General features: G+C 34.8%; 1 protein-coding gene and 1 non-coding gene across 2 annotated transcripts in view; one reads left to right on the top strand and one right to left on the bottom strand.

The window, feature by feature from the left end:
• Nucleotides 1–26885, bottom strand: part of Lrp1b (LDL receptor related protein 1B) — a 1466647-nt gene that overhangs the window by 545724 nt on the left and 894038 nt on the right. Inside the window, 5 exon segments of the mRNA XM_042683428.1 lie at nt 1492–1623; nt 18139–18383; nt 18637–18801; nt 25491–25695; nt 26596–26793. Coding sequence (XP_042539362.1) covers nt 1492–1623; nt 18139–18383; nt 18637–18801; nt 25491–25695; nt 26596–26793 — 945 coding nt within the window.
• LOC122110868 lies at nt 15612–15717 on the top strand. The gene has a single exon (XR_006147931.1). It is a non-coding gene; the product is annotated as a U6 spliceosomal RNA (small nuclear RNA).

Below are 26885 nucleotides of genomic sequence, written 5' to 3' on the forward strand. Positions count from 1 at the left end.
GAAATCTAGGAATATTTTTTCCCATGTTGTCACTAAAAACAAATGAAATTAAAGCATTACTTAAGGAAAAAAATCTATTATGCCTCCCCTTGACCCATCAAAAGACTCAACTCATTTAAAGCATGCTTTGTTGTAAATATCTAGTAACTATAAATTTCACAATTTGAGAGGCATTGACTCATTTTACTGTCAAAGGTACTCTTCTTGCATTGAGTTTGTAGAATCATGAAATCAAACATAAAGCAGTGCTACAGTTATTCTACTACTTGCTGTTATCTTTATTTTGGCTGTTATCTTTATGTTGTGGTGATTATCTCAGATTTGTACAGTGCTTTTGGCAGTACTGTGAATTGGACCAAGTATCTTTCCTTAATCCTGTATCACTTAGGCCACACCCCCAAGCTTATATTTTGTGTTTGATATCAGGGCTTGATAACTTTGTCTGGATTGGCCTTGGACTCTTTGTGTTGTTGTTGTTGTTGGTTGTGGGGCCTGAACTCTGGGCCTGGGCACTCTCCCTTAGCTCTTCACCTCAAGGCTAGCGCTCCACCATGTGAGCCACAGTGCCACTTCTGAATTTTTCTGCTTATGTGGTGCTGAGGAATCGAACCCAGGGCCTCATTTATACAAGGCAAGCATTCTACCACCGAGCCACTTTCCCAGCCTTTGGCCTAGGACTCTTAATCCTCCTGTCTCTCCCTTTGGAATAGCTGAAATTGCACCTAAATAGTACCATCTATTCCAAGTCAGGTTATTTTATAAAATTCTAGCTGAGTGGAACAAAACCCTAGAATTAATTTCTATTTACTGTCTTTAAAGATTAAAAGTTACTTTATTTATATATAAACTTTTTAAATAAAATTGTATACAAGTTTTGTTTGTTATATTATCTTTTTTTAGGTTAAATCTTTATTTGTTTATTCTACCAATGAGATGTGAACTCCAGGTTCAGCAGGTTGACAGTGCTTTGTTAGATGGACACTCTACTTCTCTAGCTCAGTTTAAATGTTTTGAAAGAAACCTTCCTAAGTTATATATTTTTCTTCATTTTTTACTCTCTTGAGTTGATAAGCTCTTACAAAATGGTTCTAAAATGACTTTGGAATAAGAACAGGAGATTAAAGCTAGTAAATACCCCTTTGTTATGCCGGTTACCCACATCATCATTTTCTGATAATCCACTTCCACTTACAAATCTCCCTGTACCACAGAGATAAATTCTACTAACATACCAAATAAGAAAGTAGCTAGAAAAAAATGAATAAGGTAATAAATAGCAAAGCACAACCTATCACATATTTAAAGAGTTTGTCAGTCTCTACGGAAGTAGTTGAATCATCAATATCTGCTGGAAATAGAAACACCTAAAATGTTGTATTTTTTTTAAAAATGTTATATGCCTCTTCTACCTGACTAAGAGTAAAATCTGAATACTAATACAACTTGAGAGAATTCAATTTTGTTCTTAGATAAGCAGTGTGGGAAATTTACCATAGCAGGTCTTCTTGTCTGAGGAAAGCTTCATCAAATGGGGGCAGGCACAGGCTGCACTCCTGTTGTGATTAATCAGACACATGTGAGAGCATGGGCCTCGGCCTTCGTTGGCTGCACAGGGATTGGGAGCTGCAATTACAGGAAAGATTAGCAGTGAGCAGGAAGAGTGGATGAAGGCACCTCTGAGACTGGTGGGGATTATTCACTTAATAATTTAAGAGGAAATTTCCTAGGTTGCCCCCATTACTAGAGTAATTAGTGTGATAATACTAGACAATCAGATAAAACACTTACATTGCTGAAACATAACAAATAACATAACTTCCTCTGATATGAGGAACGTGATTTCTATGACCTTAAAAGCAAAGATAGATTTCATCTAAGAGACCATCAGGAAATATTACTGTATATATAATAATTATGTACTACAGATAGACAGATAGACAGATAGATAGATAGACAGACAGACAGACAGACAGACAGACAGACAGACAGACAGATAGAGATAGATAGATAGATAGACAGACAGACAGACAGACAGATAGAGATAGATAGATAGATAGATAGATAGATAGATAGATAGATAGATAGATAGATGCATGCCAGGCACAGGTGGCTCATGCCTGTAATCCTTAGCTAGTCAGGAGGCTGAGATCTGAGGATCTCGGTTCAAAGCCAGCCCGGGCAGGAAACTCCGTGAGTCTCTTATCTCCAATAAACCACCAGAAAAACTGGAAGTGGCCCTGTGGTTCAAGTGGTAGAGTGCTTGCCTTGAGCTGAAGAGCTGAGGGACAGCACTCAGGCCCAGAGTTCCAGCCCCATGACCAACCAACCCCCCCCCCCCCGCAAAAAAGATATACAGATATATGTATTATATAGGAACTTATAGTTCTATATAGATACATGTACTATATATCACATATAGTAAAATAAGGCTGACCATAACCTAGATATTGGGAATTTTGATGTGTCCTTATTTTCCTAACCTAACATGTGTATATACTCCTCTCTTGCCTTAGGCCAGCATCCTAAAAACTTTCCCCAGGAAAGTGTGATTATATGAATATGCTCCTCTGGTCATTTGCTCTTTTTCAAAATCATAGGAAATCTATTGAAGAAATGTATGACTATCTTCATTATGAATTATGCTATTTCTTTCTTGAGTTTTATTTTTTATTTATTCCTTCACTTTATGACTATGGTTTGGTGCACATAAGGATAATATTGAATTTTACTATATAAATAACAAACACCACATAATATGCTAGGTTTTACTAAAGTACTAAAATTTATAGTTCAATGTCTTGCTCTTGTTCTTCTGTCTCTATTCAATCTTATTATTGTTTGTTTAGTAGTTGTTCAGTGTGTAGTTTTTGAAACAGGCTTACTATACAAGGGAAGCTTCTCTGGAAATGTTACAGCCTCCTGAATGTTGCCTTATTTTGTATTTCTCCCTCAAATCACATCATAACTCATTCTCTCTCCTCTCTCTCTCTCTCTCTCTCTTCTCTCTGTTATTCAGTTTTAGTGCTAGTAATTATAAACAGAGACTCTCATTCCTGCTTGACAAATATCTTATCATTAAACCACATCACCAGACTTTAATTAATAAAAATTATTAATAGTTTTCATGGTACTTATACAGTACAATAAGATCTTTAGAACTGGGCTGCTAAATTGGAGCCAGAAATGTTATTATCTTCTGATTCCACCAGCAAGATGTTAGTTTTCAACTAATAAACTATAGCTTTCTCACAAGCTGACTCTTTTTTCTGAATTGTGAAAGAGTTCAGGACATGTTACCTCAAACTATGTCATGTTGGCATAATGAAAAAAATGGCAGAAGCAGAGAGGTCTCACTGAGCTTCTCCTCATAGTTTTTTTTTTTTTTTTAATAATCTCCTCCCATCCCCCCCAACATCATCCCTCCTCCTCGAGACAGGTCATAAAACCTAGAAAGAGTGTTTTTGAACTTTCTCTGAAGCAGATCATAGAATTGTCACATGAAAAATGCCCTCTATATTCCCAGAGGAAAAGAAGATCCTCATTCTGAAGAAGAAAGGCCACCGAAAAATTTGAACTAACAAGCATTGGTAAGTTTCACATGGTTTATTGTCATTAGATCCAGCCTACTTTGTTCTAGCCTATTTCACTTATTTCTCCACATCTGATCATACTTCAATATACCTAGCACAAGAGTAAACACCCTTTAAACATTTTGGGGTGCTTTTGTATCCTGATGAAGTTCTTTGCCAATAAAACTTATTTTAAATGAGTTTGTATATTTTTCTGGTTGATAATTTATTCTCATAGTGTCTCAGACTACATAAGCCTCAGCCATGACCCTTTGAAGGGGAGAAAAAAATGGTATTTTTCTCTCCTACAATATTTAGCTCCAGTAAGTCTTCAAAGAACAAAGAACAAAAACTATCAAGGAAATAATATAAATGAGATAAGAGTCAGTGTATCGAGTATATAAAAGCTTAGTAGAATATGATAATTACCTAATATGGATTTAGCAATTGATAGTACTACCCATATAAACATGATAAAAGCTCGACATTCATTAAAAAGAAAGAAAAATAAAATAAATAAATAAAATAAAATAATAGGAAATAAAAGACTCAAATACAATTCCTTAAAGAAATCTATTAGAAATAAATTTTGGAAATGAGAAGCAGCAGAGATACTGATGTTTTGTTAGTACAACCTCCTTTCTCCTTGAAAAGAAGCTCCTCAGATTCTCCACTATCTTACCTTGTAACTTTATTTGTTTAAGTAGGAGTTCCAAAAGGAGCATAGTGAGAAATCAGATAATAAGTGTGAAAACTATCACAGTGGGAAGATTTTGTAGGAAAGAGTGCCAGTGAAGAAGAGGCACAGATAAAAGCCTGGTAGATTCTCACATTCAGGTTTCAATTCTCTGGCAGGTAAAAGAAGGAAACTGAAAACTACAAAAGGAAAAGAAGTAAGAGAAAAGAAAAGAGAAAGGGAGGAAGGAAGGAAGGAGGAAAGGAAGAGAGGGAGGAAGGGAGGAAGAGGGGGGGAGGGAGAGAAGGGGGGAAAGAAAGAATATGAAAGTGAGAAATAAGAAAGAAGGAGAATTAAAAGAGGGGAGAAAAGGGAGAAGAAAATGTAATAAAAAATACTGACACAGTGCTGGGAAAGTGGCTCAGTGGTAGAGTGCTTGCCTTGCATGCGTGAGGCCCTGGGTTCGATTTCTAAGCACCACATAAACAGAAAAAGCCAGAAGTGGTGCTGTGGCTCAAGTGGTAGAGCACAAGCCTTGAGCTGAAGAGCTGAGGGACAGCACCCAGGCCCAGAGTTCAGGCCACACAACTGACAAAAACAACAAACAAACAAACAAAAGAAACATTGACACAGAAATATGTCCTTGCAGAGAAATAAAAGAAAGCTCATGAGAATTCAGTGGTATGTACTAGGAATTCACTTCATATATTATTTTTAGCCCACAATCATACCAGCTTTTTTGCACATTTTTATTGTAAAAATACTGTACAGAGGGGTTACAGTTACATGAGCAAGTTAATAAGTACATTTCTTGCCGTGTATTGTTGCCTCCTCCTTTGCTTTTCCCCTGCATCCCTTCCCTTCCACCTCCACAACTACCTCCCCCATCTTAACCCCCAGCTTTTTTCAACATCTTATAATTGTAATAAAATTATTTTCAAAAGTCAGAGAGATTAAATATATATGTAATAGAAAACCACTGCATTGACTTTATAGCCTAGGATCTGTATTAATGATAGAACTGCAATTTATAATTCAGCATGTTTTGTGCTTCACAACTTGGAAAGATTGGCAGATGATTTTTATTTTTCACTTTAATCACTTCACTTTGAAATAATATTGCCAAGTATTTTTAAGATTTCTATTTGTGTATTCAAACACAGTTACCTACTATAATTCCAAAATTAAGAATTTTGATTCATAACAATTTGTGTGTATATGCGGTAGTACTGGAGCTCAAACTCTGGATCTGGGCACTGTCTCATAGCTTTTTCACTCAAGGCTAATGCTTTACCACTTGATGTACAGCTTCTCTTTTAGTTTTGTTTTCTTTTTTTTGGTGTTGTTACTTAATTGGATATAAAAGCTTCATATATATTCCTTACTGGGTTGGTTTCAACTATGATCCTTAGATTTTAGTTTCATGAATAGCGAGGATTATAGGTGTGAAGCAACAGTGCACATTTTCATAACATATTTTGACAAAAGAAATAGACAAGGGTCTCATATCTAAAATATTCTTAGAACTCAAAAAATCAAATCCCCCAACAACAACTCCTCAAAGAAACAACCACCCAATTAATAAGTGGGATAAAGACTTAAAGAGAGACTTCTCTGAAGAAGAAATAAGAGTGGTGAGTAGACACGAGAAGAAATGCTCAACTTCAAGCTAGGAGCAGGTGGCTCACGCCTGTAATCCTAGCTACTCAGGAAGCTGAGGATCATGGTTCAAAGCTAGCCTGGGCAGGAAAGACTGTGAGTCTCCTATCTCCAATAAACCATTCAGAAAACTGGAAATGGCGCTGTGGCTCAGGTGGTAGAGCACAAAAACTAGTATATGTCTGAGACAAGCAGAAAAGGTCAGATAAGTTGATATTAGGTGAAATGAACCCCAAGATAAGTATTCAAGTGTTTTTTTTTTCCTTTCTTGTGATTGTTTCTAACATACTTATGAGATAATTTCTTTGTTGCTTTGTATGTCCCTCCCCCAAGGTATAACCCCTGCTTTCATTGTATTTGATGTTGGTATAATTTGTGGAGGGGAAGGGAAAAAAATCATTTAAATAGGGATACAGGTGGACCCATTGCAACAATGAGATGTACAAGACATTATGTGGAAAAACGAGCTTTACAACTTTGGCTGGGGGTGGAGGGGTGGGAGATGGGAAGGGATGGAAAGGGGAAACAAAGGAAGAGGCAACAATGCTTGAAAAGAAATGTACTCATTACCTTGCCCATGTAACTGTAATCCCTCTGTATGGTATTTTTACATTAAAATAAATAAATAAATAAATGCTCGACTTCTCTGGCCATAAAAGAAATGCAAATTAAAACAACATTGAGATTCCACCTCAACCCAGTTAGAATGGGTATAATCAAGAAAGCTAATAACAATAGATGCTAGAGGGGATGTGCCCAGAAGGGAACCCTACTGCATTGTTGGTGGGAGTATAAACTTGTTCAACCATTTTGGAAGGCAGTATGGAGGTTCCTTAAAAGACTCCACACAGAGCAACCCTATGAACTTATGACCCAGCAATCCCACTTTTGGGCTTTTACCCAAATGATCACAAACAAGGACATACTAAAGCTACCAGCACAACTATGTTTATCGCAGCATTATTCACCATAGCTAAAATATGGAACCAATGCAGATGCCCCTCAGTATATAAATGATCAAGATTGCATTTTCTTGATCATTCATATACTGAGGGGCATCTATGCCTCCATCAGAAGGAATGTCACTGCCCCATATGTTAGGAAATGGAAAGACTTGAAAAAAATTATATTAAGTGAAGTAAACATAGGTCCATGGTTTCCCTTATTTGCAATAACTAATATATGTCTAGGACCAGTAGAAAAGATCAAAATCTATGTACATATGACCATATAAGATAATGCTAAGCTAAAGGAACACCAAGATAGGGACAAAAGAGGTTTTATCCTTGTTGCTGTTGTTTTTAATACACTGTCAACTCACAAAATCTCAGTCGCATCTCCTCTGTTTTCCCTGAGTTCTTGACACTAGTCGAAATGGTTTAGATGTGACTTCTGTTCACTCTCTAGTTCTTGAGTCTTATCCATCATATTACTTTTTTTGTAGAGATATATTTCATATTCCAAATAAAGAAATTCAAATGTCTATTTTTCACGTATCTTTCCTTACTACAATTAATCATTTGTTAATTCCTGTAAGGCATTTCTCATATATGTTCTTTCTATTTTTAACTCTCTCCTTCCCCAAGTACAGTTTTATTTCCTCACCTTTGAATGATGACCCTGAGTACAAAAGTGACACTCTGTGTATACCATCCTTCCTTCCTTTTCTTTTATTCTTAACAAAGAGATTTTTATTTATTTTAGGGTCATTTTGATGCCATCTCCAGAACTATGCCCAGTAATAGCTATATAACTTCTGAGAATCTTTCCTTGTCTTTACTGTTGTTCCTATTGTTTGTTAGAGTAAATGTTCCCCAGATTCTTTTTCTTTTTGCCAGACCTGGAGTTTGAACTTAGGGCCTGGGCACTGTCTTTGAACTTCTTTTGCTCAAGGCTAGCACTTTACCACTTGAGCCACAGCACCATTTCAGGCTTTTTCTGTTTATGTGATACTGAGGAATTGAACCCAGAGCTTCATGCATGCTAGGCAAGCACTCTACCACTAAGTCACATTCCCAGCCAACCCTCCTTTCTTTCTATGGTACCAATCTGTCTTCCAGCTTCATCTACGGATTCCCTTCAAATCTGCATTATATGCTTGCTAAAATGGACTCTTAATGTTTCCTGAATATTTATTGCTTGCTTTTTTCTCCTACACCTGATGTGTTCTCTTTCTAAAATTCCAGTATTATATTTGCAAAGATCTTCTTCACAAGCTACCTAAAATGATTTTATGGAAAGAAACATAGTTGATAGAAACCAGAGACAAAGACTTTTTCACTCTGTGCTGGACAATTAATCATTTCCTGTTCTATTTTCTATGCATCTATTTTATTCGTTTATTTTTTGATGCTGGGGATTGAACTTGGTGCCACATGATGCCAAATACATATTCTACCACTGAGCTACACAACCAAACTCTGTAATATTTGGTGGTAAAATATATTCACATATTTTATGTCAGTATACAGTGGGCCCCCAACTAACCAGTGTAAGCCTGTTCTGTAAAAGGTTCCGTAGTAAATATTTTTTATTTTTCAGGCTTTATACTTGAATTTACATTTATAAACAAAAGAAATCATAAAAACATAAACAGAAAAATAACTGGATGAGCCTGAGTTCAAATAAAACTTTATTTGGAAAACACAAAGAAGAGCAATTTAGGTTGAGGGACAAGGAATGTGACTCTAATTTATGTGTTTTGTTTGGTTTGGCTTGGTTTGGTTTGGTTTTCCTGGAAGGAATTATGATTTGCATACATATTACGCTTTATTAGAATTTCTATGACATTTCTCAAAGACATTTGGATTCATATGCCTGCACGTGAATGTATGTGGATGCATGATTTAAAGTGGCAGCCATCTAAAATTTTGGCTAGTTATTAATTTTCTAACCTCATCATGGTTACAGTGAAAGATTTCACAATATGTAAGTCCCATATATTGCAGGAAAGCTGAATGTTAATAAATCAATCACAGTAGACTAATGTATATTCTGTAAGAAAAAAATTAAAGGTAATTTCATATTCCATACAAACTGTTTAATTCTAGTCCATTTCCTATCAGCAGAACACTTTAAAGTCAATCATTTTATGCAGAAAATTTAAAATACATGAAATATTGATGCAATATCAAATATGAACAAAATTTGTTTATCTATTAAAGCCATTGAAGAGAGATAAAATCTCAGGATCCAATTTGTTAGAGTAAAAGATCTCACTCTCCTGAACCAAGTTACGTTTTGTATGTAATGACATTCATCCTATTGATAATTGGTAAAAACATTCCTAATATGAGAAAATAATTTAAGTATATTAGTAATTTTCATTTAGACAAGGATTTCATATTTTGGATAAATGAATATTTAAAATATTTTGGCAATAAAAGCTAATCTATAATCCTATTCACTATCACAAACATCTTTAAATGACAATTGCCTGCCTCTGTCCTGTTTTTTGTTCCTTCTCTCGTTGCTTCTTTATAGTATATGTACTCAAATTCAATGTTCAAAAATTCCTGGCAAACACTCCACCTCTGACCTACATACTTCAATCCATGATTCATATATATATGATTTTATATAGGGAATATAGAAGATGTAAATAGAACAAAATATATGCAAGTAAGATATATTGATCATCACTTTAGCTTCATCATATTTCAGCAATACAAGTTATGAAGTTTCTATGTTCATCAAATTATGTATATTTATGGATTAATTTATACCCAAATCTGTGGTGGAACATAAACTTATCCATAATATTATTTGTTTTTACAAACATATTTGTACCACTCATTGATAATATTTCAAAATCACAACATTATTATTTCTATTTATTTGTGCAGAACTCTAAAAGATTAAACATAAATATAAACAATATCATGCTATAGGCAGAGTGTATTTTTCAGTTCCAAATACATTAGCTGGATTATTCATTCAGTGTACATCATGAGTTTCTCCTGAATACCAGATTAAAAATGCAAAGAAGTGGAGGAAGAAAGATTCAAAGAGAGAGGGGTAGTAAAAGGAAGGAAGGAAGGAAGGAAGGAAGGAAGGAAGGAAGGAAGGAAGGAAGGAAGGAAAAAAGGAAGGAAAGAAGGAAGGAAGGAGTAACAATGAAGGAAGGAAAGTTTTAGTTAACTTTCTGTCACTCTAAGGAGGTGACATACTATTTATTCCAGTATCTTAATTGCTATTTATTTTACCTTGAAAATGACAATTGTCAGGGCAGTTTCTATTACTATAATAATTTTATTATTTTTAAAAATGTATATCAAATCAAGTAAATATTCCACTGATAGTATAAAATACATTCAATAGGGTGCTCAGGGTATAAGTCAATGGTAGAATACTTACAAGTATGAGTGTGTGGGGTCTATTCAAGGGAGAGGTAGAAAGAGAGGGTGTGAGGGTGAGGAGGAGAGAAACACCACTATTATAACTGGAAGATAATATTTTTAATAATAAATCTAGGAATTTTAATATAGAGCATGGGAAAATACAACATACATTTCTTTGGGGAGTGGTTTTTATTAGAAGTATAAATATATTGCTCATAATTATAATTGAATATGTTAATAGCATGGCATAATATCTCTGCCTCTAGATTTGGTAAATGATACTTTATCTCATTGGGAGTAATGATGCCAGTAAAATTCTTAGTTTCCTGATGTTTCTTGGGAAAATAGCGTCTTGTTTTCTCATAAGTGTTTTCAAAAATTGATTGATTTTTTAATAGAAGTATTTTCCTGATTGTTTAGGAGTCACGTAAAACATTTCAATGTAACATCTCCTCTTTGAGAAACAACCTGTAATCTCAATGGTGTAATGTGTAAGTGTGGTAGTAGAGTACATAATAGAGTACAAAGTTTCCAAAATAAGGTAATTTGTTTTTATCACTATATGTAGAAAATGCACTAAATGTTTTATAGCCATTATTTCATTTATTCTTCAGAATAGTAATTTTAACTTATTAAAAAAAATCACCAGTTTTAAACAAAAGTAGCATAACTTTGGTAAAGCTGAAAGATTTAAAGTAGCACAATCAGTAAGAAGATAATAAAGACTTAAATCTTCCAGTAACCATTATGATACACAAACTCAGGTGCATTCATTCATTCATCCATGCATGCAGTAATTTATGGATCTCATTTATGCCTTAAAAATAGAAAGATGAGTACTGCCTCAGAATATAAATTTCATAAGCATACTTAAGATGATTGTTTAAGGATCTCCTCAAAGTCCTGCTCGTTCTCTTTGTGGATTGTGAATTATTTCAGAAGATATTTTCATATTAAGGTTATCTAAAACATTTTGCACATTTGTCAGTCATGTCGGCTTTCAAGATCAAAACAAAAAGAGTAGTTGAGTTTTCAGCCTGTATTTGACAGAAAAAATAACATGTTCCTTACAAAATAGTAGTATTTTTATCAGCAAATATCTAAGTCTCTTTTGAAATAAGTTCTTTTCAGATGGAATAAAAGTATTTTCAAGATGAGATAAACATCTGGTATGTTTATCTGTTTTCTACTAAGGAAATTTAGTAGAAAAAAGGTTTTCAACATTTAAAGCCATTGTCACAATTTTGAGATATTTTTGGAAAAGATTACAATCACAGCAACTAAAGAATTAAAAAAAGAAAAAAAGCTGGGAAACTTAGGGTGGTGGAATCCTGGGTACAGAAGTAATTTAATTCCACTGGTTAAAATTACAACTTGACATATGTTAAATAAAACTTTAGATTGACTGAGGACTCCTAGAAGAAAGGCAAAGTTTTGGACAGCAAAGCGCAAGAAAAGAAAGAGGAAGTGCTTTTCTACTTCTCTAGCCAACAACTCTTATCAAGTTGGGAATTAAGTCCAAGAACACAGGTCAAAGTAACCTAAACATCTGTGGGACAGAACATACATTTGTTTATCCTATCTATCATAAGTTAACAAAATCAGGGTATTTAGTACTTGATAAGTATTTTATAAATGCTTAAAAGAGCCTAATTCATTTATGCTATATCAATTCCAATTTTCAAGTGCAAAAACAAATATCCTGAATTAGATATATGATAAAGTTGGAACCTGAGGCAAGCACTATAGCTGAAGAATTTTCTTCTTTTTTTCCATTTTCTAACCTGATCACCATGAAGATAATCTGTTGCAATTCACTTGCATTACTTAAGTTCTATTGTTTAGTAATTTTCTGTATTAGTAATAAAGACTCAAAAGTAATACCAGTATCTAATTTAAGCTGGCTAAGATCATTTATGTATATGCCAACATTCGCTGACATTATCCTCATTGGATTCATGACCAAATCCAGTGGCCATATATCCGTTATTCCTTGTCATCTCAGCCATAGTTAACACTCATGGACAGATCATCCCAAAACTTTACCTTCAGTTTTTGACAGTGTTGTCTCCTTTGATTCTATGAACTCCTGGTCACCATTTTTTTTTAAGCATTTGTCTTTACACTCATTTTTGGTGTTGGTAGTTTCCAAAGTTCTATCCTTGCCTCTTCTCACTTTCTGAAATATCTTACAATCTTATCTACTTTTTCGTCCTGACTCTACAATTTATTGGGCTATAGTTTAATCTATTGTCCATATGACTGCTGTCCCATAATAGCATTAGGAAACTGAAACAGGGATAACATGGCCCACAAAGCATGAAATATGTAGTCTCTAGCATTTAGAGAATCAGTTCTGACCCTTAAGCAGTTCATGAGGTTCTTCTCCATGTCACACTTTGACTATGAAGTCACCTACAGAAACCAGAAAGCTAAAGTGTTGTTTTTTTGTTTTGTTTTGGTTTTGTTTTTTTTGCAGTCACAGTCTCTGAGAACAAATTTCTATCCCAAATTTTTAAATTGATGTTGCTTCTAAGAATGTCTCAACTAATGCCATGCTCTCTGTTCTTAGGACATTACTGCTAAGGGAGCTTCTTGTGATCTTTGATTTTATGTATTAGCTTGGTTGCAATGACAAATGCCCAATAAAATTTTTGAATACATTAGCATTTCAGACAGCATTTGAGATCTGGCCCTTTCCAGGGCAGGGACATCACACAATGTGTCCATGAACTCAAAACAAAAAGTTAAGACAAACATTCACTTCTGAAAAGGGTAACTAGGAATCAGGATTCCTTCAGGAAGTGTCCTTCTGGGTGTGAAAACAGAACACCTTCAAAAACCTACCTTTCAGGAGAGTTAATTGGTTTTTGTTTAATCTTTTCTGTGAGTTGCATGTTGTTATAGGGAAGATGATGACATGCTGAGAAATTCTAGCTCCCTTTGTTTTTAATTTATCTATCTGATATGTTCTTTTCTCCTAATGAAAGAAAATTTGAATGTTAGCATCTCGTGTCAGCATATATGGCCAGGGGCTCTGATAACATGTCCTTTTGAGGAGAGACATATATTTCTGACCTCCTACCTGGTCCCAAATAGGAATTTATTAGATTGTCGCCTTTCAGTTCATTGTTCTTGAACCTTTACATGTGGCCCAGATCCCACCAATACTCCTAGTTTTCCTGGTTGTGTAAAGTAGATTATGAGTCTTCTGTCTCCATAATCACAGAAGCCCAATCTCCCCTCCCCACCCTTCTCTTTCTCTCTTTACTAGGTTTGAACTCAGTGTCTCAGGCTTTCTAGGTAGGTATCCTACCACTTGAGCCACACTCTCAACCCTTGAGCTTTAGATATTATCTAGGACTGGATTCAGACTACCTACTTACTTACTACTCTTGTATAGCTGGGTTAAAATCTATATGTCATCATACCTGGCTTGTTTGTTAAGATGGCAAGGAAAAATCTTGCCTTAACTTGTATTGATTTGTGATCACCTTAGTGCCATTACCCAAGCTATTGGGATCATAGATAACAGGAATGAGCCATCTTGCTGGCCCAGATTTAAAATCTATTTTTAAATAAGATATTTTATAAATGAGTAAAATTTACTTTATTTTAAAATGAAAATACATTTAGTTTACTTAAATATAAAACAGTACCAATTATATATGAAATACTATTTTAAAATGATTTTATATATTAACTAATGTTTAATAGGTTTATGTTTAATGGTGAAATAGTCACTGGATCTTCTGATGTCCATACTATTCTGTACAGATTCCAGATGATTAAAAGAGGTAGAGTTTAAACATACGTCATTAATATCCAAAAGCAAATGAATGGTAAAGAATGATCTGTTTTATAAAAGAAAACTAGCTAATGATGAAGGGATCATCAAGCAATTCATAAATTAAGGTTAGGCTTTGAACCCAGATCACACTTCTGGGATCCCTAAAAGTACAAACTTTTACAAGTTAGATTTAAATTGACACTATTGCTCCTTTATTGTATGTGTTTAATATTTGAGTTGTCACTTTCTAGTTCCATAATGATATTAATGAAAGGGCCATAAAACAGCTTATTAAAGATTCTGGTTGTATCTGATAATTCAGCTGAAATTGTGTGTTTACATGAAGTGTCACTTGTAAGAAAAAAATGGTGTTCAAACTTTTATTAATTTCCTACTTAAAAAGCTCTATTGCTGTCATTATTCCTTTAATGACGTGAAAGCTATATTTCAATTTTGTAGCACTAAACATTATATATTTTAATGATTGCTATTTCTGCAGAGCACATGGGCAGCAAAGACGGCTGAGAGGGAGTTGAGTGGGCAGAGCCCAATTTGCTTTACATTCAGTGAGTAACCAGCCTGTGGAAGCTTAGGTGCATGATGGGGTGTGACCTTGACAGTGATTGGTTCCTCTTCCTCCCCTGCCATGCCACCCGCTCTTTTTTGCTTTAAAAAGGGCTGCTCTGTTTTAATAAACAAGTTTTCCTGCTTTATCTCCCGGGCTAAGGGAGGCTGGGGAACTGTCGAGCAGCCGCACTTACCTTTCCTCTGACTCCGTCCTCTTTCGTGGGACAGGCGAAGACCCGACATATTTCTATTCTGGTCTTCATGATATTCACCAAAAATCAGGAGACTAGTACAATCTTCTGATAACATTGTGCCCTAGTTACCACACCCTTGTAATTCCATCTAAGGAACCAATAAAACTGTGGCTGCGTTTCTGCTTCCCTGCTCCTCAGCACTATATTGGTGGCAGATGGCTATGAGTGATACAAAAATATAAATGAACCTGAAATGGAGGATGAGACTAGGACACTGTCATTATAATTAAACTTTACCACAAGCCTATATGACCCACCCAGTTCATAAAATATCACAAGAACCCCACCTACCTATTAAAATGCTTTATGCCAGACTAAAGTATATCAAGCAATAGTCCCCTACAACAGTATATCTGTAATTTAACCACTCAGCAAGGTAAACTATACCCCAGAGGTTAAATGTGATTAGGTAAATATTTCTCATGCCTAAGGCAGAGGTTCTGTGTCATAGGCTGGTCTTGAGAAGAGTTTTAATGTTGTTCTCAGCATATCATTGCCACTGTTTTCCTTCTTGCCTAAACCTTTTTCAGCAAACACAAAAACTGAGGTAGGTAACTGCACTGAATTCTAGTAAATATTACTGCTTGAAACTGAGTTGTGTGACTTCACAGAAATGGATGAACAGAATAGATAACTGTATTCATATGTGTAGGGATCTTTGTAGTAAAGAAAATAAGGATGTTTTCTAGCCACTCTCACAACTTGAAATCATTTCACTGAGGAAATAAATTCTCCAAATGCATATAAAGACCAGAGGTGCTTACTTTGGCAGCACATATAGTAAAATTGGAACATACAGAGAAGATTAGCATGGCACCTGCATAAAGATGACACACAAATTTGTGAAATGCTCCATATCCAAAAAAGAAAGAAAGAGCATAGAATCATGATAAAACATGTTAAACCCAAAAAGGTCCAAAACAATTTTCCCTGAGACAAACTGCCATGAATTATCATTACATTAACATATATACAAAAATATCAGGAAAGCTTGATAGTGTCATTATTATTCTTATTCTGTGAATTTATAAAAGGTCTTAGTAAGGTTTATGAGTCAAATGCTTTTATAATGATCCTATTTTAAAGGAGGAAGATGATATACAAATGGAGACTATTTCATATTCCAGTTCAATTGAATTGTTCTAAACATAAAAATCAAAATGCTTACAAAATACTGATAGAAGGGAAAAAATACATAGCTGTGTAAATTATTTTTCATCATATAAAGCCTGAATTAATTATAAATCTTAGTCATCCATGATACTTGTTTGCAGTTATACCCTTCTCAATATATGAGAAGGATATACATTGTGTGTATGTATCATTCCAAGTATGAGTGATATGCTGCTGCTTAAATTCATAACTTCTAATATCTTTAAACATAGTCATTTATTCATTTTAGATTTTATTTTTTTAATTCTAGGGCTTCAACTCAGTTTCTTATACTTTTTGTTGGCTTGCTTATGATAGCTGGCATTCTAGCATTCCAGCCACACATGGCCAGCTCAGCTTTCTGCTCGTTAATTATTAATTGAGTAATGAACTTTTCTCCCTGAGCTAGCTTTGAACTGAAATCCCAAATGTCTCAGCCTTCTGAGTATCTAGAAATGTAGTAATTGTTAGGTTTTTAAAGAAGAGGTGGCCGAGTAAGAACCACACCACGCATGTGGTATTCAGGTAAGGGGTAGGTTTATTCAGTAGACCGCATGGCACTCCATGTGGCGGGAAGAGGGCATCTGGCCCTGGGCTAGGTCTTATCTAGGGTGGGGGCCAGGAATGGTGTGATCAGGTAAAGGGAGGTGGGACCAGGTAAGAAGATGTGGGACCAGGTGGGTGAAAGGTGTGGCCAATCAGATCCAGATGTGACCTAAGCAGATGTGAATGTGACCTCTTCCTGGTGAGCCAGTTGGGGTGGGGTCTGCTCGCCATCCAGGAGTGGACCTTACAGTAATGATACACAAGTCATTTTGCCTCATGTCATTATGTATACTGAATGTTTGTTAAGTTTAACAATGATAAGGATACATGCTCTCTGTCTTTAATGTCCTAAAACTTTGCAGGTGATGGGGTGAAGGGTATCAAGGAAAATAGTAAAGGAATTCTTAAAGTATCTGACATGGGAGAAGATAAATTACATAAAAATTGAAACTGAGAAATTGAGTGCATCTGGCAAGTGAACTAGATTCATTCAGACTGTCAGCACAGAAAATTTTACAGGAGGAATTTTGGAAGAAATAATATTAAGAGAGAATGAAAGTCAAGTAGTAAAGACAAAGGCTAGTCAAGGCATACTGTCAGTCACAGAGGGGATTGTTTATAGTCAAGTCTAGAAGAACATAACATAACATGAATTTAAAATAAGTCTTGAGGTTTGAAACAGATAAAGAAATGCCAATGATATAGAATATCCTTTTACCAAGAGAAGGAAAAAAAATTCCTTTGGCAAGAAAGATTGTATCATCTGAATATGCATAAAGTTTGAAATGATAATGAAAGGAAACTTGTTTGCATTAGAATGAGCCTTCTATAGGCTTTTGCTTTTACAAGGGGAAGAGGTTAGACAGGATGAACTGATATAGTGCTCTTAGTACTGAAGATAAAAAGTGAGATTTGAAGTAAGAACATTTGCAAGGATTGAGTAAAGGTAATAATGTCACATAATCCAGGGGAATATTACTACTGAACCAAATTGTGCAATATATAGAATGGGCACAATTTCCAATGAAAGGGAAGAAGCCAACCTAGCCTGGCACTGGTGTCTCATGCCTGTAATCCTAGCTATTCAGGAGTTGTTCCCCAGGTAGGGAAGTCTGTGAGACTCTTATGTCCAATAAACTACTCAGGAAAAGCCTGAAATGGTGCTGTAACTTAAGTGATAGAGCACTAGCCTTGAGCACAAAGAGGCTCAAGGACAGCACCAGGCCCAGAATTCAGGACCAGAAAAAAAAAAAAAAATTAAAAATTCAGAAGAGCTCAAGCTGATGGTCCATCTTTCCTCATGGACCTCACTCTCCCTTCTGAATATGCCAACCATTGACTAGGAAACAAGGTAACTGTCTTTTGTGTTATCTCTAAATTTACTGGGCAACTTCAGGTGCTAGATTCTAAATTCAAAGATTGTACAGCTAACTGTATATCTACCTATCTATCTACCCATGCACCTACCTACCTATTATCTAACTGCCTATTATTCATCTTAATTTAAAGGAGTTATATTAGAGTTCCCACTAAATGATTAACATGAACAGATTTCTTGGATGATTCTATGTCACAGGAAACTTACCCTGGGGCTGACGACTGGGGTGGTATATCTGAAGGTCAAATGGCTGTGCACTGGTCTTCTGAATGACACTGACATTCTGCCCTGTCCATTTGTTGGCTTTGGACAATGTGTTTGTTCTCCAATCTGTCCAGTAGACCTCGCTCCCATACAGCGACACAGCAAAAGGATGAGAAAGGTACTCATGCCCTCGGATAATTTCTATCATATTTGTTCCATCATAAAGGGCCGAATAGATAGCATCTGACCTAGAACAAGGGAAAATGTGTCAGTATTTCTCTAAAACTCAAGTAAATATTCCAGTTATATAACCATATAACTGAGAAAAATGACCAATATTTTGTATCTATTTTATTGCTCATATTGATTTAAAATTAAACAAACAAAAAAACACCCACTACTTTCAATACATGGTATCTTATAGTAGGACCTGTTTCAACATTGTTGATGTTGTCTGAAGAAAGTAAAAGAAAATATAGGAAGAAAAGATCATTCTTTAACCTGGCATCAGTCCAAACTATCCTTTTCTCAAAGTGATCCACAGTGAGTCCATTAGGCCAGGCCCCAGTTTTCATGTCTTTGTAGATGGTTTTTCTTCCAGCACCACTCATAGAGGCAGATTCAATTCGAGGAAAATTAGCATCCCAGTCTGTCCAAAACAGAATTCTGAGAAAGAAGAAATAAGGGTATTGTTTCAGCCATGCCTTCCATAACATGCCAATTACATGCTTGACATTTGCTAGCTGAAAACAGTAGGAGGACAAGGACATAAGATGAGAATGAAATGTCTTGTCCAAGTTAAAATATTGTGCATTCAACAAACAATAACAATAATTCTGGACATTTCAAATTCTGTTCATTGATCTCTTTTATGTCAATCAAATTTGGAACCAGCATAAAATTCTATCACTAACTCCAGTATACTTTTCAATTCAGATTCCAATTTTGAATGTAAAAATGAAAACAATAGTTTGAAAGCTGTAATAGTTATTGGTAACTTCAGGAGAGAAAATGGACATAAATAATTTATTGCCTAAGATGACTGGCACAGAGTTAAGAAACATAACTATTAAAGATGTAGAGTAGCTGGTTAAAATATTATTAGAAGTTAATTTATATTTTAGCAGCCAATTCCTAATTTATTTGCTGTAGTTGTATTGTTAAATAAAAATGAAATTTCCTGACATTCCTTACAGGTTTCTGCTATTCATAATGTGTAATTATGCAAAGAAAAAAAACTGTTAAAGAGAGAGAAAGTTGTGGTGGTGAGTTGAGAGAGAGACAGAGACAGTGAAATAGGCAGGGGTCAATATCAAGAAGAACATTCAGAATGTTCCAATGCTATAAAAGCATGCATAAAAGTAGGTTACTTTTATGATCTAAAATGGTCAAACCAATGGAACATGATTTGTGATAGGTGATCATAAGACTGAACTCATCCAGCAGAAGGCTTCTCAAATAACATACTTAAGGAAGAATTAGAGTTTCATGGGCCACTTCAAAAGTTTCCACCATATTTGTAGTTGAAAGATAGCCACAGAAATATTATACATAGTATTTATTATTTGGCTATGAAATTTGAAAAAAAATCAAACAGTCCAAAAGAAAAAATCAATAATCACACCTCATAGGATGATGACTTAATGATTTAATAATTGTAGAAACTGAGCATCAGGAATTTATTGTGCCTTTTCTTCCTGCCCATCTTAGAACTAGAACTCAGAGCATGGGCACTGTCCTTGTTTCTTTGTATCCAAGGCTATCAGTTTGCCACTTGAGCCAATATGCTATCTCAAGCTTTTTCTGAGTAGTTTATTAGAAATAAGAATCTCACAGACTTTTCTGCCCCAGCTGGCTTTGAACCTCGATCCTCAGATATCAGCCTCCTGAGTAGCTAGGATTACAGGCATGATTACCTGTGCCTGGATTTATGCAATCATTTTGAGTTTGTATATTTCATAATTTTTCAAATGAAAGTTTAAAAGTAAATATTTCCAAATCAAATTAATAAATCCATTTGAAAAATATACCAGAGGATGTTTATAAGTTTTTATTTTTTTCTGAAAAGACTAATGTTTAAATATGACTGGTTTAGATGAAATAATACTATTTGGAAATGTTAACAATAATTTATATTAAAAAAAACTTTCTCCAGTAATTCAATTTATTGTCATTTAAATAGAAAAATAACATTATAAAAATAAATACAAGATTGGAAATAGGATAGTAAAATCTCTTTCTTGGAAACAGTCAAATTTATGGTGACACTTTGATAAACAAAGTTACAAAGAGAGATCTAAAAGCTTAAAAATAAAAAAGATAATATCTGAAAACCAAGAGTGAAGATGGGAGTCACAGGGTATCTATATTTGTGGTGATGTCAAGTTTAAACCAAGATGTCATTCTAATGCCACACTGACACCTAGAAGATTTATGGTGTATCATCTACCTGGATGACAAGTGGGAACTGGTGTCTCACTTTTTCTACCCAGGCAACCTTAGGCAGAGGCAGCAAGTACAACTCAAAGGTGAGTAGAATTGCTGCTCTATATTTGCTATATTGAATTTATTTGCTATATTGAACTTAAGTAAGTATATGGAATGTAAATTGGGATTCTAGTGAGAAGAAAATACAACTTGGGATAGTGTATAACTTTCCAAGTTAAGTAATCCTTTTTTTTTTTTTTTCTAAATCTCCCAGTTTGACCTACCAGTGTGACTATGTGTCTGCTAGAGAGGTAATTAGGGTACTAATCTTTCATCAACTTTAGTAGAAAACTTGTAATGTTGGCCTAAAACTGTTCTTAACCTTGTCACAAATCAGTTCACACAACCAATTTTAAAAGTTGATTTCATGGATCATTGTTTCATAAGATTCTAGGCACTCATTTGTACACTGTACAATGTGGTATTTTAGAAAAATCATTCTTCCCTCTTTTTTTTCTTTTTAAATAGAATGTATTAGCATTTTAATGGTTATGTTATTTCCTCAGGTATAAAAAGACTAAATATCTCTTTGTACAGGACACATGGAAATGTTCAACCACAATTGCTTTTCAAAAAGCAACTACAGTCTACAGATTCTGCAGTTTTTGCATTGATGGTTTGGTCTGTACCTGGATTAAATTGGTTCAACAGACCATGAACTACTTGTACCATTAGAGGCATGGAGGGGCCATTATCATTTATGAGGTCAAGCTGAGGAAGTTGCACAGAAATTATCTTTGTTTAAAAAAGTTACATATCTATAATCTCTATGTCTTCTAAAACCAACAATGGATAAATTCATTTCATTTAGAATATCCTAAGGCAAAATTAAAAATTAATTTAGCTTTCTTGCTAATCTTCATAATTGCTCTTTCTGCTCTTACCAAAGCAATTTTGATTTTAGAGTACAGGTACAAGGACTAGATACTGGCACTAGAGTCAGAACATGCTGTACAGTGTGAAGGAATGAATGTAATGAACATTCAAGACATGATATGAATAGATGTAGATTCTGAACCCTCATGGGCGATTCTCTAACAATAGCTTGATGTTTAAAAAAGATTTGCATAATCTTTTAGGTCATTTCAGCAATATAAATGTATTGCTTTAAATGGAATGAGAGAAAGGTGGTTCCTCCCTAAAAGTCTCTATTTGCCTCCTTGAAATAACTTGTCCATTAGGATTGGGTAGAAATCCAGAACACTAGCTATGGACTGGGGTTCTTGCCTGTAATTCTAGCTACTCAGGTGACTGAGATCTGAAGATCATGGTTCAAAGCCAGCCTGGGTAGGAAAGTCCATGAGACTTTCATCTCCAATTAATTACAGAAAGAGCCAGAAGTGGTGGCTCAAGTGGTAAAATGCCAGCCTTGAGTAAAAGGAGGCCCCAGGATAGTGCCCAGATCCAGAGTTCAAGCCCCATGACAGGCAAAAACAAAAACAAAAAAAGAAAAGAAAAGAAATCCAGAATGCTAACATGATGGCAGGAATATTTTATAATATACTATTAGAGGCCAATGGATACTATAATGGAGAAGCAAAGTAGTCAACTAAAAACACTTTTCTTATTTGATATCTGTAAAAAAAGTAATAAAAAATGACCGTGATGGCTATAGGAACCTCACAAGAAGTAAACATGTTGTATGGGGTTATTGTTATGGTTTATATTTTGACTTTGCATTGCTAACAGCATGAAGTGGCTAAGACAAATCTTTCATTTCATTTGTTACTATAGATAAAGTTTATAGTATTACTAAGTAGCTGTCTTTTATACTATCTAGTATCCATGTTGCAAGTAAACAAAGTCTACTCAGACACACTCATGCATTTATTTAGTAATCATTGATTGAACACCTTTATATACACCAAGACTTGTGATGTGATGTATTTCAGACCTATTAGCATTTTCTCTTGCTCTGGAGAAGCATTTGTTTTAATAGGAAAAAAATGATAGTATTTGAATAAATCATACTTTTCAATAACTGTCCAGGAGATTTCACCTAAAACTTCTGATATAAGTAGTAATGTCCTCTGAGTTCCTGTCAATGCTGTTTCACAGCTTCCTTACAGCTTTCATCAATAATTTGACAAGAAAAAAATTTGTCTGTATTTTACATATCATTAAGGCAATCAACCGAGTTTAAACAGTATTTCTTTTTTTTTATTTTTAATTGTGCTTTTCTGGTACCTTTCCTAGTTTTGTGGTGTAAATGAGTATTTTGCCTCTTCTCCCCTAATCTGATAAAAGTTCCCATGTGTAAAATAATCTCAGAACATTTTACCAAAATATTTTATAATAATATTTACATGCTTTAAAAAAATAATTGCTGGGCTGGGATGTAGCTCAGTGGCAAAGCGCTTGCCTAGCAAGTGCAACGTCCTGGGTTCGATCCCCGGTACCAAAAAAGAAAAGACAAAAAAAAAATACAGTTAAAAAAAATAATTGCTGCAACTCTAAAGTGTTTACAGGAAAAGTTTTACTCATAACAATATTCTATTAAATAATTTTATTAATAAAAATGCAATCAAATCAACACAGCAAAATATGCCTGTCAACTTTCTAATTGAATTTTTTTTTCAGTCGTGGGGCCTGAACTCTGTGTCTGGGCACTGTCCCTGAGCTCTTCAGCTCAAGGCTAGTCCTCTACCACTTGAGCACAGTGCCACTTCCAGCTTTTTCTGGTTATTTGGTGCTGAGGAATTGAACCCCGGGCCTCATGCATGCAAGGCAAGCACTCTACCACTGAGCCACTTTCCCAGGCCCTCCAATTAATCCTTAAGCTTATTTATTTCAGAGACAATTTGAGAAATATTATTGTCTCTCCTTGTTTAATTTAATTACATTAGTTTACTTTACTCTTACTTTAATTATGCTAATTAGGCTCATAATTTCAGAATAACAACTAGTGAGTGAAGGCATCCTCTCTTTCAAAAACACTGTTAAATTTATTCTTATACACTAGCTGTTTTTCTGTACTAACAAGTAGACTGATAGAGGGTCTTTCACTCTGGATATGCCCTGGGTTATCAAAATAGCATTTGCTATTACACTTAAAGAGCTTTTGTGTCCTTTTTTATTTCTGATTTGTTTTGTTTTTTGTTTTTTTTGGGTCGGTTGTGGGGCTTGAACTCTGGGCCTGAGCGGGGTCCCTCCACTCTTCAGCTCAAGGCTAGCGCTCTACCACTTGAGCTACAGCTCTATTTCCGGTTTTCTGGTGGTTTATCGGAGATAAGACTTTCACGGACTTTCATGCCCTGGCTGGCTTTGAACCCTGATTCTCAGATCTCAGCCTCCTGGGTAGCTAGGATTACAGGTGGGATCCACCAGTGCCCAGCTGGTTTTTTCTTTTCTTTCTTTTTTTTTCATTTTTTTTCTTTTTCCTTTGAGGTTATACATTTTCTAAAAAAGATAAATTTATCCTGAGCACTTTCAGTGAGTACAATGCTATAAAAAATGGTTCATCCCACAAAGCTACTGCTTTGTTTGATCACTGTTTTCAAATACAATTTTATTTTTCATTATGTCTGTTAGTGGCATTTATAATTTGGAAAGCATTCTCAATTTCCCTCTCTTGATTCAACACATGCTAGAATTGCATCTTTAGCCAAAATGCCACTATTTTTCTAGACTAGAGCACTCTTATGTTAATAAGATTTTCATAGGAATAAGATCACAGTCACATTAGTGGTAGCTTTATGGAAAACCAAACCATGGAGAGATAAAGGGTTAGCACATTTGTGGGTGAATGAGAAGGGGAAGGATTTAAAAACAAAAATCTTTTTGGATCAAAAACTTAACAATAAACTGATTTCTTACTGAATTTGGAAGATTTTTTTTTTTCAGATTAATTGTTGTTACAGGTAGTTTAAAATGGGTAAAGTAGATAGATACTTCACTCTTCCTTGTCTGGGGCTTGGCCAGGAAGCTAATTCAATAGATTTCTCTCTTCTGTATTTCATTCAACACCCTGATAGTTTTTTCTGATTACTGATTTGTGCTTCCTGGACTTTGTATTATTCAAAGGTAAAACAAAACAAAACAAAACAAAAAAACCAGAAAATGTCCTTTCAAAAAACTATTTATACATACAATACTATTAGACTTACAAACTAATTATCAAAGAAATAATAACTCATAGTAATTGTAGCATGCTTTTTAGTACACTCCTGTATCTGTTACATATTATCTCCCCTCGGTGTGCTTATAATTTTTTTTATTTATAAACTATTGAGGAAGATACTATAATCTTTGTTTACAGAAGAGAAAAAAACTTGACAGTTAAGAAAAGATAATAACCCTTGATTTGCCCAGAGAACAAATGCCTGGGCAGGATTAGAACTCATGTTCTCTTGGTTCTAAATCTGATGATTCTTATCTGATTTTTTTTTAAACAAGAACACATAAAGTGGCAGCAGAGGCAGTGACCTCAGTCACTCAACATTTAGTCTAGCTTTCCAGAATCAGGTCTTTTGTATTTTAAACTTCCCACAGTCAGCATCTCATTGCTGGACTTCTTCAAGATTATTCTGATTTTCTTTCAAGTAAATGGAGGGTGAGAGGCAGTTAACATTTGTGACTGTTTAGAACAAAGGATAGTCCTGTGGTTTACAACTACAGAAGCCATTATAGGATCACTTTTCAGGGGAAAACAAGATAAAAGAATCCAAATAGGTTCAATTAGAGCCTCATGTTATTTGGAAGAATAACATTTTTTAACTAAACTTGTGGTAATGAATTTAAGCTACTTTGCTGCACTGTCTATACAACTAGATGCATATACACAGTCATACATACATGTGCATGTCTATGCACAAAAATAAGCAATTTGAATCCTAGTTTATAAGTCAAATTAACGCAGACTTCATTACCCATATCTTGGGTCCAGTGCAATGGCCCGGGGGTGTTCCATGGCTCCTGCTATTAGTGTAGTTCTTAGAGAACCATCTAATTTGGCCACTTCAATTTGGTCCAGATTGCTGTCTATCCAGTATATGTTGCCTGCTATCCAGTCGACGGTCAGTCCTTCTGGAGTTGCCAGGCCATGCTCTACAACCACTTCTATTGCACTGACACCTGTGAAAGATGAAACCAAAGCACATCAACGTTATTTCAAAGTATTGAGAAGTACAGTTCAAAAGTTTTACCTGACATAGAGAAGGCTGATCCTCAAATTTAGAATTACTGTTATTTCTCATCTGAAAACGTTAGTCTGTTCAGTTCCTTCCATACCAGCAGGATGGATCTTTGAAGCAATGAATGTAAGTTTGTTTCTGACTTTTGAGGCAGAACAAGAGATTTTTGCAAACATGAAAATATGTTAGATAGCTGGGAGTAGTTGCACATGACTTCAATACTAGAACTTGAAAAGCAGAGCATGTTCAAACAAATCTGGGCTAAATATCAAGACTGTCTCAGAAACAAAAATGAAAGCAGTAACAATAAAAGTATGGTGGTTAGATTCACTAATTTAATATAAGAAGATTTTTTAATGACAGAGTAAAACAAATATATCTACAATAACTTGAATTATGACATTTAAGCACTCTCTCTCCCCTTCTCTCTTTCTATTTTGAAGCCTGATGTATAACACAGATATTAATATAGATATAATACACATATTAATAAATATTTCTCACTCCCAACCCTGGGCCATAAAAGCTCCAGCATTTATCATGATGGTCTGAATAGAATCTAGATATTTGGTAATGTCAACCAGCATTCTTATTTATGTACACTTCAATTTTTTTCACAAGTAAAAAAGCAAATTCATTATGTATGTATTTCATTAATTTACTTACTTATTTAGAGACAAGGCCTAACTGTAGGCTTTTACCCCAATACACATGGTTCTTCATATGAGAAAGGACTTAAAGAATTAAAAGCAAACAATCAGAATTCATTCTGATGACACTTTTGTAAATTTTTCCCCTTCAAAAATAACTTAAACAGGAAATGAAGTAACATAATGTGTACCTCCACTCTCAGAAAGCTTGCCCCGATATATCCTGTCTTCTACAACATCTGTCCAATAGAGTAAACTTTGGTTGAAGTGAAAATCCAAGGCTATGGTGTTTCTCAATCCAGGCACAAGTAGACTGTAGTCTCCTTTATGCAGATCAATTCTTCGAATCTCATGGCGAATGGAAAAGATGATGAATGCTTCAAAGGGATCTGAAAATTAATATTTTAATATGCATAAGAAAACATATATCCCCAGTTAGTGAGCTAAAACAGTTGAGGTTAAAGTCTACTTAATCAAAATC

The sequence above is a fragment of the Dipodomys spectabilis genome, unplaced genomic scaffold, assembly GCF_019054845.1.
Source record: "Dipodomys spectabilis isolate Male_0828 unplaced genomic scaffold, ASM1905484v1 ptg000081l, whole genome shotgun sequence".
NCBI classification, from domain to species: Eukaryota; Metazoa; Chordata; class Mammalia; order Rodentia; family Heteromyidae; genus Dipodomys; species Dipodomys spectabilis.